The following is a 17280-nucleotide window of genomic DNA, read 5'->3' on the forward strand; positions in this document are numbered from 1 at the left end:
TCATGCTCACTATCTATTCACGTCCAAGATTACTACATTTGAATCTGCGCATGGATTAAAACAAATTCCTAGTAGAACACCATGCTTTATAACTAAACCATTAATAATCACTCTCAAAAAATTGATGAGATCTATGAAATTATTGATCTATTTGTTACCTTTAGAAATGTAATTTATAATCCAAGGTGCTATTTTGGAACATGTCACCAAAATGGGTGCAGTATGCATAGGTATGTGCGAAATCTAAATTAGGGATGCAAAATATGCTTAATTTCCACATTTTACGTTATTTCTCTTTACACAATTTTGCACGCGAGAAACTGGCTCATGTAGAAAATTATACACCAAGAGATGTTTTCTGCTCGAACTAGTCTCCTGTCAGTATCTGACAACGTGCGCTCAAGCATAGAAAATTCATGTAAGGTATCAGTTGTCTGTGAAAGAATTATTTTGCAAAAGGTTCATGGCATTTCATTAAATTTCACGATTTATCACACCCATAGTTATGTGTGTATCACATAGATATTCTTTTAAAAAGAAGGTGCATTTGGAAACTAAGATGTGTGGATTAGCAGTATTTAATATTTTTAAAAATGGCCAGAAGAAATCATCACATCGAAGGCTGGAAGGAGTGAAATATTTTAATACTAAATGTCTAGAAAGCACTCCTCAGGTAAAAGACACTCCTCAACAGATCTTGACGTTCAGTTGACATCTTGCAATTTTCCTATTTCATCTGCTTAAGGTGAGGACTCAATGCAGAGAGTTGCTTGTTCTTATTCAAATCCTCTGTATGAAAAGTGTATTTTTGCTTTGATAGGCAAGTTTCTAGTCTGCTGATCACAAGGTGCAAACTTGTGATGTTGCATCTCGTCGCGAGTCGAGACCCGCAATAAGCCCATAGCAACTGAGGTCCATGGTGTGTATGGCGGTCAGCGGTTTCTTGTCCTCAGCGTGAATTCTGTAGGAATCCAGCACTTCAATCAGCTCAGCAAACCTTGGCCTCTTTCGAGATTTCCACTGCCAGCAGCTACTCATGACATCAAACCTGTGGTCAAAGGGGTACAGAAAAGCAACACTGTCAAGTATGCCTTTCTCCTAAAGTTCAAACGCTTGGTGTGAGAAAGAACTGGAGAAGCTTGGAGAAAGTCTACCCATAAGGTCAGAGCTGCAGCTAAATTTTTGGGAATTAAAGTTATGAAATATAAGGCTAGAATAGTGAGGGTCAATTAACTTTGTTGGAAGTCTAAATACTGCCCTACACAAAAAATGTGGGTGTAAATGACTTCCAGAACGCGGATAACAGGAGGAGTCAGTTGCTAGCTGGGAGGTTGCCTGGAATCCCCCTGCCTTAGACATTACAATTTTGAGAATAAAGTAAGGTCAGAACAGCTAATTGGCCCAGATTTAAGCAGAAAAAAGGAGAAGGGGCTGGAGGGGATGTCAAAGGGGAATAAAAGTTAACATGAAAAGCTAAGAATGGTTCAAAGACTTCTAAGATGGGAGTCACATTTTAAACACAGAGCAGTCCATGGAATTCTATGGAATGTTTGACTTTATCCGCCAAAATGGGCTTGACTGAGGAAATGAGCAGTGGAAAAATTGTTTAAGTTTTAAAATAAACCATATCAATGAGTATAATTACAAAAACGAAACATGAATACAGCAAACTACACTTATCTATACAAATCATTAAAATACATACAACATACCAAATGTACCAACACAAATCGTTGAAGTCAATTAAAAAAGTGCCTACAGATTTACAAATAGACATTCGATCTCGTTTCAGAAACCGCTATGTAAGTCTGACTTCATTTTCGATTGTGAAACTGGCTTCAAATTTAGACAATTGCTTTTTCCTTGGCGCTTCCATACTTTTAAATTAAAACATTAGGTGCAACAAGCATTCCGCTACTAATTAAAAAAAGCGGCATATAAAACTACCCTGATGAACTCCCCACCGTTTTCCTGCTAAATCAAAAGTGCGAATATGTCCAAAGCACACAAGCATCAACGGCCACATGCATCAACGGTTCCGTTTGCGATTCCTAAATTGCGAAAATTAAGGAATCGCAATTTAGAAATCGCAAACGGCAATGCATGAAAAAAATCGCAATTTTTTTTGCGATTCGGTATTTTTCGTTAATTGCGATTCACATATTGCGAATCGCAATTAAGGAAAACCCTTCCCATTGATTCGTATGGGCCAAGAGGCCCATAGGAATAAATGAGAAGGCATTTACAATTTGCGATTTTCAATTTGCGAATCGCAAATTGAAAATGCAATTTCAAGGGTGCCGGGGGCGTCCAAAGAACCCCTCCCTGCACCCCTGAAATTAAACTTAAGTGCAATTTACACACACACACATGTCCCAAGGACATGTGTGTGTGTAAAATGCAACTTTCAAAAATGCATTTTTGTGCAGGTTGGAAGGTTTTCGGTAAATTAGCATGAGGTTCAACCTCATGCTAATTTACCGCTTCCAAATGGCTAATTCGCAATTTAAAAATGATCATGAATTGCATTTAAGAAATCTAAAATTGCGATTTCTTAAATGCAATCGCAATTTTAGAAACCGCAACATGATTGCGATTCCTAAAATTGCGAAATACATGATGCATTCTAATTTTGATAATTGCATTCGCAAACGGCCAAAAATTGGGATTCGCACCGTTTGCGAATGCAATTATCGTTGATGCATGTGCCCGAAAGAGTTTACGACTGGTGAGATCAGAAAAGCAATGACAGAGCAATATTTATTTTGAAAATCCTAATTAATGTATTTTCTCAGAGAGCGCATAAGACGAGTTTTGATACTGTGGCATTGAGGTCATACGGAAGCGGGCAAGTCCAGATCGATGGCATTGATATTCAGCCATTCTTGGCAGAGTCTTACATAAATGCCAAATGGCCTTACTTTCCATTTAATCAGATACATTTTGATTCATGATTTTTATAACTATGTGCCGGCATGCCAGACTGAGATAAAGCAGTTTAAAACTTGTCGATGTGCCCTTGACCAGCTTGGTGCTATTTTGAATTCTGCCCTAATAACCTCTATTGAAGTAGTTCATCTGAATCCAAACACACAGCACTAGACTTTCCCTTTCATTAGTTATAATTCTTTCTTCCAAGAGAGGGACCTGACTTTACATCATTATATTATTAGATATATAATCTTGGCATGGTAGACTCTCAAAAGTGGGCGCAAAGATAGACTCCTTAACCTGCTATTAAAAAGCAGGAGATCATTGGCTAATCTTGACATAGATGCTCTTTTATTTTTATGAACTGGGTGTCATACAACCTTTGCTCTAACCAGATTCCAAGGTATTAAAAAAGTAGGTATTGTTTAAAGGTCAAAAAGGGCAATGGAGTGCACCAAGGCGATCTCCCTCACATATAGGAAGCTTAGCAATAACATGCCAGACTCCTTTGCACAGCTTAAGGAGAAATGGGAAAGAGATTTTGGAGAGGTTGAACAGGAGGCATTGGATACAAGCGTTAATGTCCCCTAGAGAGGCTGCCATTACACTACGATAGCGACTCATTCAACTCCGAATTATACACCACTCCTATCTGACTGGGATTACCCTAGCAAAGATTGGGTCTCGGCCAGACGATTTGTGTTTCAAAGGCTGTACGCAGTCGGCTAGTTTTTACCATAAGATTTAGGAATGTCCGATGGTACAAAGTGGGTGGGACAGAATTACAACACACATGCAATCTGCCCTTGAACAGACAATTGCCCTGACGCCCCGACTGGGCCTATTAAATATATGGGAGGCGACGGACCTTAAGGAGACAGAAAGACCGTTCGCAACGCTGGGCTTCACATTATTTAAGAGAGAAATTGCTAGGGGATGGGGGGGAGTGGGGCCCCCTGCAGTAGCAGTATGGAGGAAGGAGCTTGATAAATGTGTGATAGCGGAGAAAGAGGTGTTTATTGCACCAGGGTGTCCAAAGAAATGGGACAGGAAGTGGTCCAAATGGAACCGGTACAGGGGGGAGATATGTGTATCCCCGATAGTATAATTGGAATTGCGGAGGAACAGAGGAAATGCGCCGAATGTGTAAATGTGTATATTGCTTGCAACTATTGATCAATGTACTGCTGAATAAGCCTTGTAATATGGGATTAATTGCACAATGGCATAGGGTCTGCTGTTTGTTTAAATAAAAATATATATATTTTTTTTTAAAAAGGGCAATGGAATATTTTCTTTACCATTGCCTTTCAGTAGCAGGTTGGAAGCTACTACATTCACTTACTATTGGCTTAGGTTGCTCACTCATTATGGCATTCGGATTCTACCCCATCTCTTTTCCCACTATTATTTAAAAAGTATGGTGGAGTGCAATGTTGTCTCTATGGTTCTTCTCCAGACTCCAGGAATTTTATGGGGAAAAACAGGAAACTGTTCATGCATAATGGTCCAGTGGTCCAAGTTCTTCCCATCACGCATGCACAGTTTGTTTAGTTTCCTGATACCGGAAACTCAGATTTGTTAGAGAGAAGTGGCTACAAAATATGTCCCACAAGATGACTGATCTTAGACACTGTGCAGAATATGGCATATGCTATTTTATACGTTTTCAAAGACTCCCAACACCCTATCCTCACACATTACCTATGAAGCGGATAGAGGGAAACAAAAAGATAATATACAGTTTTACGCTCTGTATAACCTAAATATGACTGTAAAGCCACAAATATATACTTATTCTTCTTGCCGAATGTATAAATAATTTCACCAGGTGGGTAGTAAGTAGATAAGGAACCTGTCGCCTCCTTCCTTCTTCACCCCATCCTTTTTTATGTGTAATTTGTCAATCCCAACAGGATTTTTAACCACTATTCTCCTTAAAATATATGGTTAAATATACACTTACAAATCGACTAATCCGAGATGAAATCTCATGCAAACTTACGTTTGTTATTTGAAATTGTATATCATGCAAAAAAGAAAATAAGATATGAATGGTCTCTTAACTATGCACTTCTCTTCAACAAATTACAGGCTCAATGTAAGCTGCTATTTACAATACAATTATCAGTGTGAAGACACATAAGCAGATACTTACACATCACAACAAGGGATCTGTCGATCTCTGAAGTAGGTCCTGACGAAGGCTTGGGCCCTTTTGGCCGATTGAGGCTGAAACATGTTGACCATATACAAGTGATGCTAAGGACAATTTAAACGTCCGAACAACATCACAACCTCACTTTTTAATCTTACCCCTATATACTGCACTTATATTAAACATACATTTTTAGCTATAGGAAGTAATTTTATCTTTCACTAATAGCAAACACCTCATCACATTTAAAGAGTGATTTACAGTGCAGGGCCTTCACTCAATCCTTGCACTGTCACTCACACTGTGTAGGTAACATAAGGACTGAAGCACAATCGAACCGATACCCAGTGCCAAAGATTGTGAGGGAGAGGTATGTCAGCTGGAGCATGATGCATGAAACTGGTCCCAGGAAGTAAATATATTTTTTTTCTAAAGAAGTGAATGCTGTGTGTGTGTGTGTGTATGGGTGCGTGCATGTGGGTCAGCCCATGTGTAAGTATGTGCATGTGTGCGTTTATGGATATGTGTTGTGCCTATTCACGCATCATATAATGCTGGCTGTGGCATAATGGACATAATTCTTGTAATATTGTTGGTGCCCAGATAGTGCCCTCCCATGGTAAAATCCTAGCATTTTCTTAATGGTGGTAATTCCTGACATTTTATGGCTATCTAGCGTATGTTGGTCATGACCATGGAAAATATTGACACTGATGAAACATCTGTAATTATTGGCACATTATGAGCATTGACACACACCCCTGATACAATTCTGTTGATGGAATAATGGTAGTAATTCCTGGCATACTGTGGGAATCCAAGCCACGATTATTACACTGCAGACCTTGCAATGATGAATAATGTAGGTATTCATGCTGATGCCAAACCCTGGAATAGTGCCCGCCCTGGAATGTTGGAGGTAACTATTCGTATGCTATGCATATTCATTGCCTCATGATATCCAACTACAGTATAATGCTTGCCCTGGAATAATAGTGGTAAGTTCTGACATAGTGTCTGTAGTCACTGCATGACAGTGCCCACTGTAGCAATAATGAAGGCCCTGACAACACTGTGCTTCTTAATGGCATACTAGGGACATCCCCATGGATAATGCTTGCCTAGGCATATTAATGGTAAATGCTGGCATATTACAAACATCAATGATAGTGCCCATTTCAATATATGGCTGACCCTGGCATAATGACAGTGACTCATGACCAACCGTGTACTTCAATAGCATGAAGATACCCACTACTGAAAAAATGCTGGCTCTTGCATACTGTGTCAATTTGTGGCACATAGTGGGCATTCATCACATGATGATGCCAACATCTGTATATGGATGGTCCTGGCATAATGATGGTGTTTTCTGGTGAATTGTGGACATTCATGGCTCAATGGTGCCTACCATGGGGCAAGGCTGACCTTAGCATAATGGTGCTAGAACATGCCATACTGCGGGAATCCATGCCATGCTTATTTTCAATGCTAGTGTAATAATTGTGCCAGAATAATTTTTTTTCATTTCTAGCATTTGGGCGAGTCCAAGACATGCTGGTGCCTACCCCTGCTATACCACTTGTCCTGGCGTGAAGATGCTGAATTTTGGCACACTGAGTGCAACCTTGGAATTATACTCACCTCTGGATTAGTGCTCCAATGGTACTAATGGTAATGGCATAACATGTTTTGCAGTTTTTTATAGTGCAAACTTGGCCCAAGGGCATCTGAGTGTTTTACAAATGAATCAGAGGTTACAAATTTTTTCAGGCAAGGGGGAGATTAAGTAATTTGCCCAGAGTCGCCAGATATTGAGCAGAGGCCTGGATTCGAACCTGGTTCCCCAGTTCCAATGTCAGCATCTCTAGCCACTTGGCCTCAAATGTTACACATAGCATTTGTGATGGTACATACATCAAGGAAGTTTGAATTATTTACATATATAGTGAAACTAACAGATTGATTTTGGTAAAATTAGCCAATATCTATGTATGTATCTGGTAATGAGACCATGTAGTATGAAGGCACTAAAAATCATGTCTAACTAATCACATTTCTTGGTTTTAAATGTTATACTTTATACAGATGTAGTATTTGTTATTGTAACAGATGTTCTTTCAATGTACCTTTGAAGACCTGGAGCGTGTTTGAGGCATGAATGGCAGATGGTATGGCATTCCAGAGCAAGGGCACAGCCAGAAAATTAAAATAGCCCCCACTTTGAATTAAAGCACTGATGTCACCAAACAAACAAAGCAAATGAGCCAAACTCTCCCTAGAAAAGCCTCCTTGTCTCTTCCATCCATGCATCTATCTATTCATTATTTCATCCTTCCATCTACCTACTACTATCCACTATTTCACCTTTACATTCTGTCATCCATTCATTATTTCCTCATTCAGTCGTTTCCATTCCATCCATCCATCTACCCATTCTTCCATCCATCCATCCTTCTATCCATACACTCTTCCATCTATCATCAGTTCATCCATCCACTCTGTTATCCATCCATTTATCCACTTTGCCATCCTTCCACCTATTCTGCCATCCACCCATTCACTCTACCATCAATTATGCCATCCATCCTTCATCCACCCTTCAGCCATCCATCCACCCATCCATTGTCAACTCTTTCATCCATCCATTCCAACACCCATCCAATCTGCCATTTGTCCATCAGTCCATCCACTCTGCTGCCATCCACTCTGCCATGCACCAATCCACTCTGCCATCCATCAATTCTGCCATACATTCCTCCATTCTGCCATGCATACATTCACTCTGCCATCCATCCACTTGTCTATTCATCCATCTATCCATTCATCATCCATTCATCAACTCTTCCATCCATCCATCCACTCTGCCATTCATCCATCAATGCATAAAATCTGCTATCCATCGTTTATTCACTTAGACACCCATCCATTCACCCATCCGATCACCCACCCAGCCATCCAAGCATCAGTCCATCCATTTACTCTGCCATCCTTTCACCTGTCAATCCACTATCCATCCAACCCTTTACTTTGCCATCCTTTCCCATTTCCAGACAGCTATCATTCACTCATTCTTTCATCTACTTGTACAAACACATACTTATTCATCCACCTGCTCATTCACCCATACTTCCCCCTTCCTTCCCATATTCCTTCTTCCTTTCCCTGTTCTATCCACCCAGGAGTTGTTTTTCCTGATTCTGCTGCTCTTCTATTGACTCTGTATTACAGTGTTAACTATGAGCTTTTGCCTGCAGAGCTGCAGACTGGAGAGGCCCATAAAGAACCCTTGTTGTAGCTGGTAAAGAGGAGGGTTCACTAGGCCCCTGTTCAAGTGGAAAAGGTCTGACATATAGCGAGCAAAAGAATTTAAGGGGAAACATGGTAGTGTATGTGTAGTCAAAGGATTGGGTTTTGTGGATCAAAGGCAACATGGTGGTGAGTTTACTTAAACCATGTAAAGTCATAGTTTTACTGGTGATTCTGAAGAGAAACCTATGCGTTACTTCAAAATGTCAGAGTCTAGCACAGTACCTAATAGCAATGTTTTCTCAGCAGCAGCACTTCATGGAACTGACTGCAATCAAGTGGTGTCCTCCTTCTACAGAGATGTTGTCATGGCTGAATGAAAAGATCACTATTCCGCTAACCATGTACTGCATTCGGTGCTTCGGGGACAACATTGCAGTAGCTAGCTGACCAAAGCTCACCCTTTGCATCTATCCTTCTGTGGAGTTTTATAAGGTCCCATTGAGGGGAGGTGTGGCCAAGGGGCAGAGCTTCATACTGAAAATCGAGATCAAGCGAGCTTTTACCCTTCTGCTCCACTGGAGGTTTCGGTCCTCCCTGAGCTCGCCTTAGGACACCTGCATTATTGTTTGACAGGTGTACCGCCCCAGTCAAACACCCCATCTGCCACTGTCCCCGAAGCAGGTCACCCCCCGGCGGGCGCCGGGCACTTGGAGCCAGAAGCGAGAATCCCAAGGGGCTCGCCCCCCCTCACCGGGTACGTGAAAAATTAATAAGAGTAGTGGTATTTCACCGGCGGCCCAAGGGCCTCCCACTTATCCTACACCTCTCATGTCTCTTCACAGTGCCATACTAGAGTCAAGTTTAACTGGACTTCTTTCCATGCTGATTCTTTCAAGCCTATTCCCTTGGATGTGGTTTCGCTAGATAGTAGGTAGGGACAGTGGGAATCTCATTCATCCATTCATGAGTGTCACTAATTAGATGATGAGGCATTTGGCTATTTCTTTTCCGCCATGTGATGGCTCATTCTGGGTTATTATGCTGCCCATCAACGTCAAATCAGTTTTGCTTCCAACAATACAACATTCGTTCGCTCCAGAGTACAGCCAGACTTAAAACTGTCCTCATTGGAACTGGGATCATGTATAGGCCAGAGACAGTACACCCTCCAGCACAATTCCAACAATTGAAAATTGTCTATGAACAGTCCTTAGAAATTAAAGTATGATTAGCAGGACCTCAATAATCAATGTGTGGTATGTAGTGATTATGTGTATGTAATTATTTGAGACCTATTCTTGATTTATTTAATTTAGATAATAATGATGTACACATTTGTATCTAAATTGTTATATGCACACATCTATAAAACTACACATCATTACTTGCACATCTAACTAGAAAATGCCCATCTATAAAAATTCTAGAAAATTCACATCTATACTAATTCTTGTGTCAACTATAAACTATTATGTAACTGTTTAACCACATTTACATATTAAGGAATCAACATTTTAAAACAATATGTTTTTATAAGGGTGACATGTGTGCTGCAAGATAGTGTACATCTCAGCATAAGCTTGATATTTAATTGTCCATGACTACTTAGCACATTTTAAGAGTGCCCATTAAAGTAGTCTGGCAAATATTTTTCTTGAATGGTAATGGCATTTACAGACCTAGATCAGCCAGAGCAACATCATTACATTGAGGTCAAATACCACGGCATCCAACAATAAAGCCATAAAGTTTTACAGTGTTACAGTTGGTAAAATCTTTGATTTGCTGGGACAGATCCTGATAATATTTAACTTTACTCTAATAAAGGTATTTTGTGAGTTTTCATAACAAATTAAAACCTCAATCACTACAGCTGTATCATTTTCGGTAAACACTACATCTGGTTTTCGTAGTTCACCTTGATTATTCTTAACATGAGGTTCCCTATATGCCATCCACCCACACCCTTTTGCTCTATGAATGAGCAATTCCAAAATGTTGTTATGTCTTTTTATTCTTATGTCCTTGGTTTTGGGACATGAACCTGAAATATGTGAAATTGTTTTGCAAACATCTTTGCAGTACCTACATGTAGCAAATGTACGATTTCATCCCCTAGTGATGGTTTCTCTAGTATACAAGACATCTGCTCTCAACATCAGCGCAGCTATGTACTGATTTTCTTTCATTTTGTTATGCTTGCTGATCCAGAAATCTGAGGATGGATTACTTGCTAAGTATTTTATACCATCGCCTTGGACAAGGAGATTTGCCCATTTCTCGAATTCTTCTTTTCTCCAATCATATGTTGCTAACAAATTCAAATGATAACTAAGAAACCTACTGTCTTAAATGTTGAGTTTGTGTGTTTTGATGATGTTATCAATTTTTTCATTGATTACTTCTCCTGCATACATGAATGAGCTATGTAGAGATCTGGAGCTGCCCTGAGATATAATAGACTACTGACTTTGTTTAGACCAATTGTTGTACTTAGTTTTAGGATACTGAGCCCCTCAAAGGATCTTTTAGAATAGAGGAAACCATCACGTGTGTATGCAGGTAGGTGTAGAAAATGTTTGACATACTTTTTTATTGTTTGATCCAATATGTTTAAAGTTTTAGCTTCTGTTCCTGTCATTTCTAATTTAAATGACACTTTGGGGATCAAGTACTGACACAGAATTTCTATTTTCTGTGTGGGCTTAAGTGGTAGATTATCAAGTTTTTGAGCCCAATTAACAAGAACCTCGTTAATTTTGCTGTTGCTTGTGTGGCTGGTGTGTGGATCATAGTTCAATCTGAGGTATCTCTCACTTGCTCCTGGATGAATGGTTTCAATGTTTTGTTTTTCAAATTGGCATGGTTTACAGTTGTTAATCAGGATTTTATCTTTATGGTGACTTATATAAAGTCCATATGTCTTTTTCACATTACGTTTTAATCCTGTTGTTTTACTGAATTTTTCAATGATTTTCAGATTTGTACTCATTCCTTCCCAGGTGTTGCTGAGTACTGCGATGTCATCAGCAAAAGCTAGAGCGTTGATTTGCTCAATGAGACCATCAGATCTGAATGTGAAGCCGTTGCTGTCTTTCTGAAGATCAACGATCAGAGGATCCATGGCAATGTTAAATAGTAGTTGGGATAAAGAGTCACCTTGTTTAACCTCAGATTTCATTCTTGTTTTAGGAGTTGCTTTGTTGTTCTTTTCCTCGAAAAATGTTGTTGAGTCAGCGTAATAGTCTTTTATTATGTCTCTGATGTATGATGGAACTCTGTGCCTTGCAAGACTCTGTAAAATGTGACCACGGCTGACAGAGTCAAAGGCTTTTGAGATATCTATGAACACTACTGCTAATGAGTTTCTGTTCTTTCATGCCCCTTTTATGATATTTTGCAAGAGAGTCAGATCTTTTAGACAACCTCTCACCTTCATGAAGCCTTTTTGTCTCATATTCAATTCAACAAAAAATGAGAGTCTTTTAGTTAGTATTTTTGTGAATAACTTGATGAATGCAGTATCGATGGTAATTGGTAGCCAATTACTGATTTTTTAAAGTTTGTTAATTGGTACATTCTTAGGTATCAATATCGGCCGGTTCTTTTTAATACGTTCTGGTACTCTTCTCATCAATAACCAAGATGATAAGAATCTGGGTAGCGGTCTTGGTTGCTTGTTATTCACGTTATTGAAGTCATTCAGGCCAATCTTATCAGGCTCCACTGCTTTCTTTAAATCTGAGTCATCGAAGGCATTAGTTATTTCGAACAGTGTAATTTCTTTACACAATCTGGCAATTTCCCATTCATCTGGTATCCGGTAAATCGGGATGAATGTAGGGTTTTTCTTGTTTTCTTTTTCAATTATGTCTTTGTAATATTAGAAGATTTCATCAGCACTGATTTAGCAAGTGGCATCTTCTGCCCCATCAGTGATTATCCTGGCAATTTTCTTTTTGTCTTTGCCTAGTATTTTTTATAGCTGCCCTTACCTTTTGCATAGTTGTTCTTGTGTGTCCAATTGCGCTTTCCATTTTTCTTGTCTTTCTTTGGTATCTTGTTTTCTACTGAGGCGTTCTGGTGCTCATCTTGAGCAATGTCCATAGGCTCATTATTGAGATAGTTTGCTGGTTCGCTACGATTTGCTGGTACAGGACTTATATCAGTGGTGTTTTCTGAGATATAAGTCACTATCTCATCCATCAGATCCACACCAGCATTGTGTTGCTTTACGTTTTTGGTGTACTTTTCAACTTCTATCTTCCAGCTCATCAAAGTTTTTGATTTTTGGCGCACATTTTCGATTGATAGAGTCTCTGCGCCTTTCCGTTGTTACTTCCACTGAAACCTCTGGTTCATCGCAAGAGTCATTCTCAGAGACATTGGATGCTTGCAGTACATCCTTTGCTGATTTTTTGCCCTTATCTCTTCTATCTCTTTTTTTTCTGCAATTTGTTTTCTGTTTTATTGTCAAAATGCGGAACGATCAGCGCATTAATATTTCTCTTGTTCTCAAACACTTTTTCCAATTCTGCTAAAAACAGTATGTCATCCTGTGACCATAATTTTGATGGTTTGCTGCTTGCTAGAGCTGCTGGTTGTCTCATTTTGTGCTCTTGGATGCGCATGCCTAGAATGTTGTGAAACTCCAATCTTTCTTCTGAATCTGAGGTCACAGAAGCTGCACAGAAATTGCAGCTCTCCTTTTTGAGGTCTTCCTTTACATTTGACATAATGCCATGCAATATTGTGGTATTCAGCTTCTTTGTCAAATTTTGAGCAATAGGTTTTGAGATAGAAGCCTTTATGCTTGTTAGAGACATGTTTTCTTAGTTCTTTAAAAGTTCCCAATATGTCTCCACACAAGTCACATTTATACTTTCCTTTAGGGTATTTCGAATATGTGACTTTGTGTAATCGCTTTTCTTTGTACTCAATTCTTTGCTGACCTCGCACACATCAGGTACATTTTCAAAGTTGGTTGTAACAATGCCATTGGTGGCTGAGGAGGCCACAAACTCGATGGTTTTGCTGGGGTCTACAATTGTGTCTTCATCTGCTATGGAGGGTGAACTAAGTGCTATATCGTGACCTGAATAGTTGTTGCTTGTTACATTGTTTGAAGCGGGTGCCTGGTTGTCAAATTCGGTGAGAAGGTTAATGATTTCTGTAAAAGACAGCACCTCCTATTGCCACCTTAATGGGGTTTTAATCTCCAGGAACTGCCCCATCTGGAATTGTGTTCATTTGCTTTGCCATTTCTTTCTATCAAGCTCGCCGCCGTGATAGAACCTTGTTTGGCCTATCTCTATGGACTTCTACAAGCAGAGTCTAGCACTATAGAGGCAGTTACCAGCTGGGTCACTCGGAAGTAAAGGCCACTACAACTGATACTAGGTTAAGTGAGTCATAGGTACTCCTACTGTTTTCCCGCGCTTCATTGAATTTCTTCACTTTGATATACTGGGCATAAATCACATTGCATCAGCAACCGCCTCGGGCCTTCACGATGCTTTGTTTTGATGGACATGAGGCTGGGCTATTTCTGAAATTAAATCAGGCATTGTGTTGTAGCGCATTGTCATTTACAGAGAGCATATTTCAATTGAAATAGCTGTGAAATTTGCGCAAACATACAGTTTTACTGATAAAATTATATACCACACAAATTATATTGTGTAGACATTGAGCTTCTCTGAATATGTTTAATTTGTGCATCACCAAGTAAAGTGTCTTGATTTTTGATCCCATTAAAATCTCTGATTCCAGCATACTTCAGAATTACAAAAATAATGTTTGCTTTCCTGACTGCTGAATGCATTCTGTTCTTTTGCAGACATTTTGTTGTGTGTTGTGAAGAAAACAACATCTTACAGCCTTTCCTTTCACTCTCTCTGTACTCCAGCATGATAGTCACATAATTCACTTTAAAAGTTCCTCTCACTGTGCAGTCATAAAAGGAAAATGAAAGACCAATCCCCATGTTAAAAAGAGTAAGCTACCTGACATTTTACATCTGTCTTTGAAACACCAACAAATGTGACAAGATAAAAACAGAATTTATAAACATCTTTATTTATTCCTCAGACTTTTCCGACCCACCAAAAATAGTCTTGCGACCACAACTCACAATTTGGGAAATTCTGGATTAGACGATAGTAAACAAAGTGTGACTGTATATTGGATAATGATGTATGGTACCTATGGGAAACATTTTGAAAGTTATTTATTCTAGCAGTAATATTGCAGTCAATGGATTAAGGAAATAACCATGAAAATGTAATTGGTGATTAAATATGTTTGTCAGGATTAATGCCCAGAGTAGTCAGGGAATTGGGCATAGGACTAGCCAGGATTGGAGATTGTGGAGAACAAGACAGGGGAAACTAAAAAGAGAGTGAAACTAGATCCCTAACTGACTAAAACCAAGAGATATTCATTTCTTAGTTTACGATACACTTCCGGGGCACTCGGGTAGTGATAATACATACGGCAACTTTAACATGGAGAATGTGTCTTGGCAACCAATCATTGGTTGATTTGGGTCTCAGTTCATACCAGTTTGCTTGTCCCTCACATTTGTTGTTTTTTCTGTTCTCGGTTCTTTCTAATTAGGTAGACACTTCTCATTGTGTATGTTTGGTTGTGCTTGATACCCTTAGGTATCTCTCATCTCAGCTCATGGTGGTTTGGTTTGCGGTTATGTCCTCTAAATCCCATCTGGTATACTGGTCTGCCAAGTGCTTGTCATTGCACACGCCTCTGCTGAAATTGGTACGCTTACCCTGCTCATACATTTATGTAGGTTGCTCTGGTTTATATTTAGCAGTGGTCTCCTGTTTGTCCTGCAGCCGGTCAGTGACTAACCATTCCACCTGTATCAAGACTGCCCTATAATGTCCCTAGCCTGTGATGATCCACTATGAAAGTAAGGTCCAGTCAGTGTTTTTTTCTCACTCTGCATCCATTTTCATCTGAATCCTACCAGATGAGTTATTCAATATTCCACCACCAGTGTAGGTGTTGAGGCACAGCAGGGGTTTTCAGTAGATCTACTCAACAGTTTTGTATGCATGAATAACCCTGATGATGGAGCAGAGAAAGAATCAAAAATACGGATATTGATATGGTGATTAACAAAACCAAAACCTTTTTTTTTTTACAATAAAACTCAAGACCCACACTGTGGATTTGATCAAACTATTATCTATGAAAGTGTGTATTCATTAATAAGCCCATGAGCAGATACAAAGGGCCTGATGTACAAAGTTTTTACGAGGGGCAACTGCAAATGGACCACGTGTGATATAGCAAGAGTCACAAGATCAAGGTTCTCAAAAATTGCACAGCAAGACGAAAATGTAAGGATTACTTAATTTGTGACTGCAATTTCCAGTTGACACCCAAATTACATGTACTAAACAACTACTAATTGTGAATACTTGCTAAAATAGCAAATTACATGGTCAATTCATGATCAAGTGGAAGAAGGGGGAAAGCAGGCACACAGCATAAATGCTCATCCAAAATTCTAAGCAAGCTTTCACAATTGAAACACTTCATGCTATAGCCAGGAGGATGTGCATCCCAGGAGCAGAGCAGAGGAGATGTTGAAGACAAAGGAGAATTGCCAGGCAGCGGGTGACCCTTTTTAAACAAACTGAGGAGGCTATTTACTTTAAATGTAGATTTAGTACGCTGGTGATTTTACACCAGATTGATGAGCTGCTGTCTGTTTTAGGCACATACCCCAAACACGGGGAGGCTCTAGCTACAGCCATTCAGGTTTTATGTAGTTCACACCTCCTTGAATCTTCTAGATACTAGCATACAGCTGCAGATTGTGGGGCATATCACACATGACCCAGTCTGTGGTTTTGATGCTATCTGGAAATAATACATTCAAATTGAGATTTTCCAAATGCCCCAGGTGAGTTACAGGCTACTAACGTCCAATTGTATGCTACTGCACCATTTCAAAATGAAATTAGATTTATGGATGGAACCCATGTCCACCTATGCCCACCTCCAGTATTGCTCTCCTTTATAGATCTCATTGCCAGCCAGTACTCCCTGGAAACACACGTGGGATGCAATGCCACATGCCTTATCACTGACCTTGTTTTTCAGCCCAGGAAGCATACACAACTCCTATGACTTATGTCACAGTGCAACGTATGACCAGCTAGGGAGAAGGAAGCTTGAAGAGGGGTGGTTGCTTGATAAGGATACACAAAGGTACACTATTTAGTAAAGCTATTTAGTAGTTTGTTTTTTACGCATGGCTTCCCACTTTAGGTGATAGTGCTTATGGCCTGAGCCTACTGAAACTTACACCATACTTAAATCCATGGACATCTAAAGAAAGTTGACATAATGCTGCTCAGAAGCAAACTATACCTATTAGAGAACTGACATTTGGTAGGATGAAAGGCAGATTCCATTGTCTGCGCAAGAAGGGGGCTATCCTAGAATATGATCTTACTCCTTGCTGCAAAATCATAGTCATATGTGCCATGTTGCAGGATATAGACTTCAGGAAGTGAATGCCTATAGTATCAGTAAGTAATGACCCTGGTGATGATGAGGAGCCCTACCCCCAACTTCCACCCCTAGAACAGGAAGCAGCAAAAGCCACAGAAGTAGAGGGATGCCAGAATGATATAACATACAATTACCTTTAAAGTAAATGTGCAAGGTTTCTGGCTACAGCCCATTGTTGCAAACCATTTCAATTTGCATATTTGCATTATGTCTAGACATAGTTATACATATGCCAGCCTGTTAACAGAGATTGAAGGCACATTTATTTGAGGCTTTGAGTACACCTGTTTGCTCTGAGTCAACAGGAAGAACTTACCACAGGTCATACCAGATCTGAAGATAAAACATGGTTCAGGAATTCCCCAGTGTGCCTGTCGAGTCCGCCAAATCAG

The 17280-nt window shown here is 39.6% G+C and overlaps 1 protein-coding gene across 3 annotated transcripts in view; it reads right to left on the reverse strand.

Moving 5' to 3' along the window:
- Positions 1–560: 560 nt before the first annotated feature.
- The window catches only part of LOC144754798 (tyrosine-protein kinase STYK1-like), a 317694-nt gene continuing 300974 nt past the window's right edge, over positions 561–17280 (reverse strand). For all 3 annotated transcript variants that reach the window (XM_078643012.1, XM_078643014.1, XM_078643013.1), the window contains one exon: positions 561–1048. In XM_078643012.1, the coding sequence (XP_078499138.1) occupies positions 841–1048 (208 nt within the window). In that variant the 3' untranslated portion in view covers positions 561–840. The remainder of the gene's footprint in view (positions 1049–17280) is intronic.

Source organism: Lissotriton helveticus, chromosome 5_1 (genome assembly GCF_964261635.1).
Source record: "Lissotriton helveticus chromosome 5_1, aLisHel1.1, whole genome shotgun sequence".
In the NCBI taxonomy this organism is placed as follows: Eukaryota; Metazoa; Chordata; class Amphibia; order Caudata; family Salamandridae; genus Lissotriton; species Lissotriton helveticus.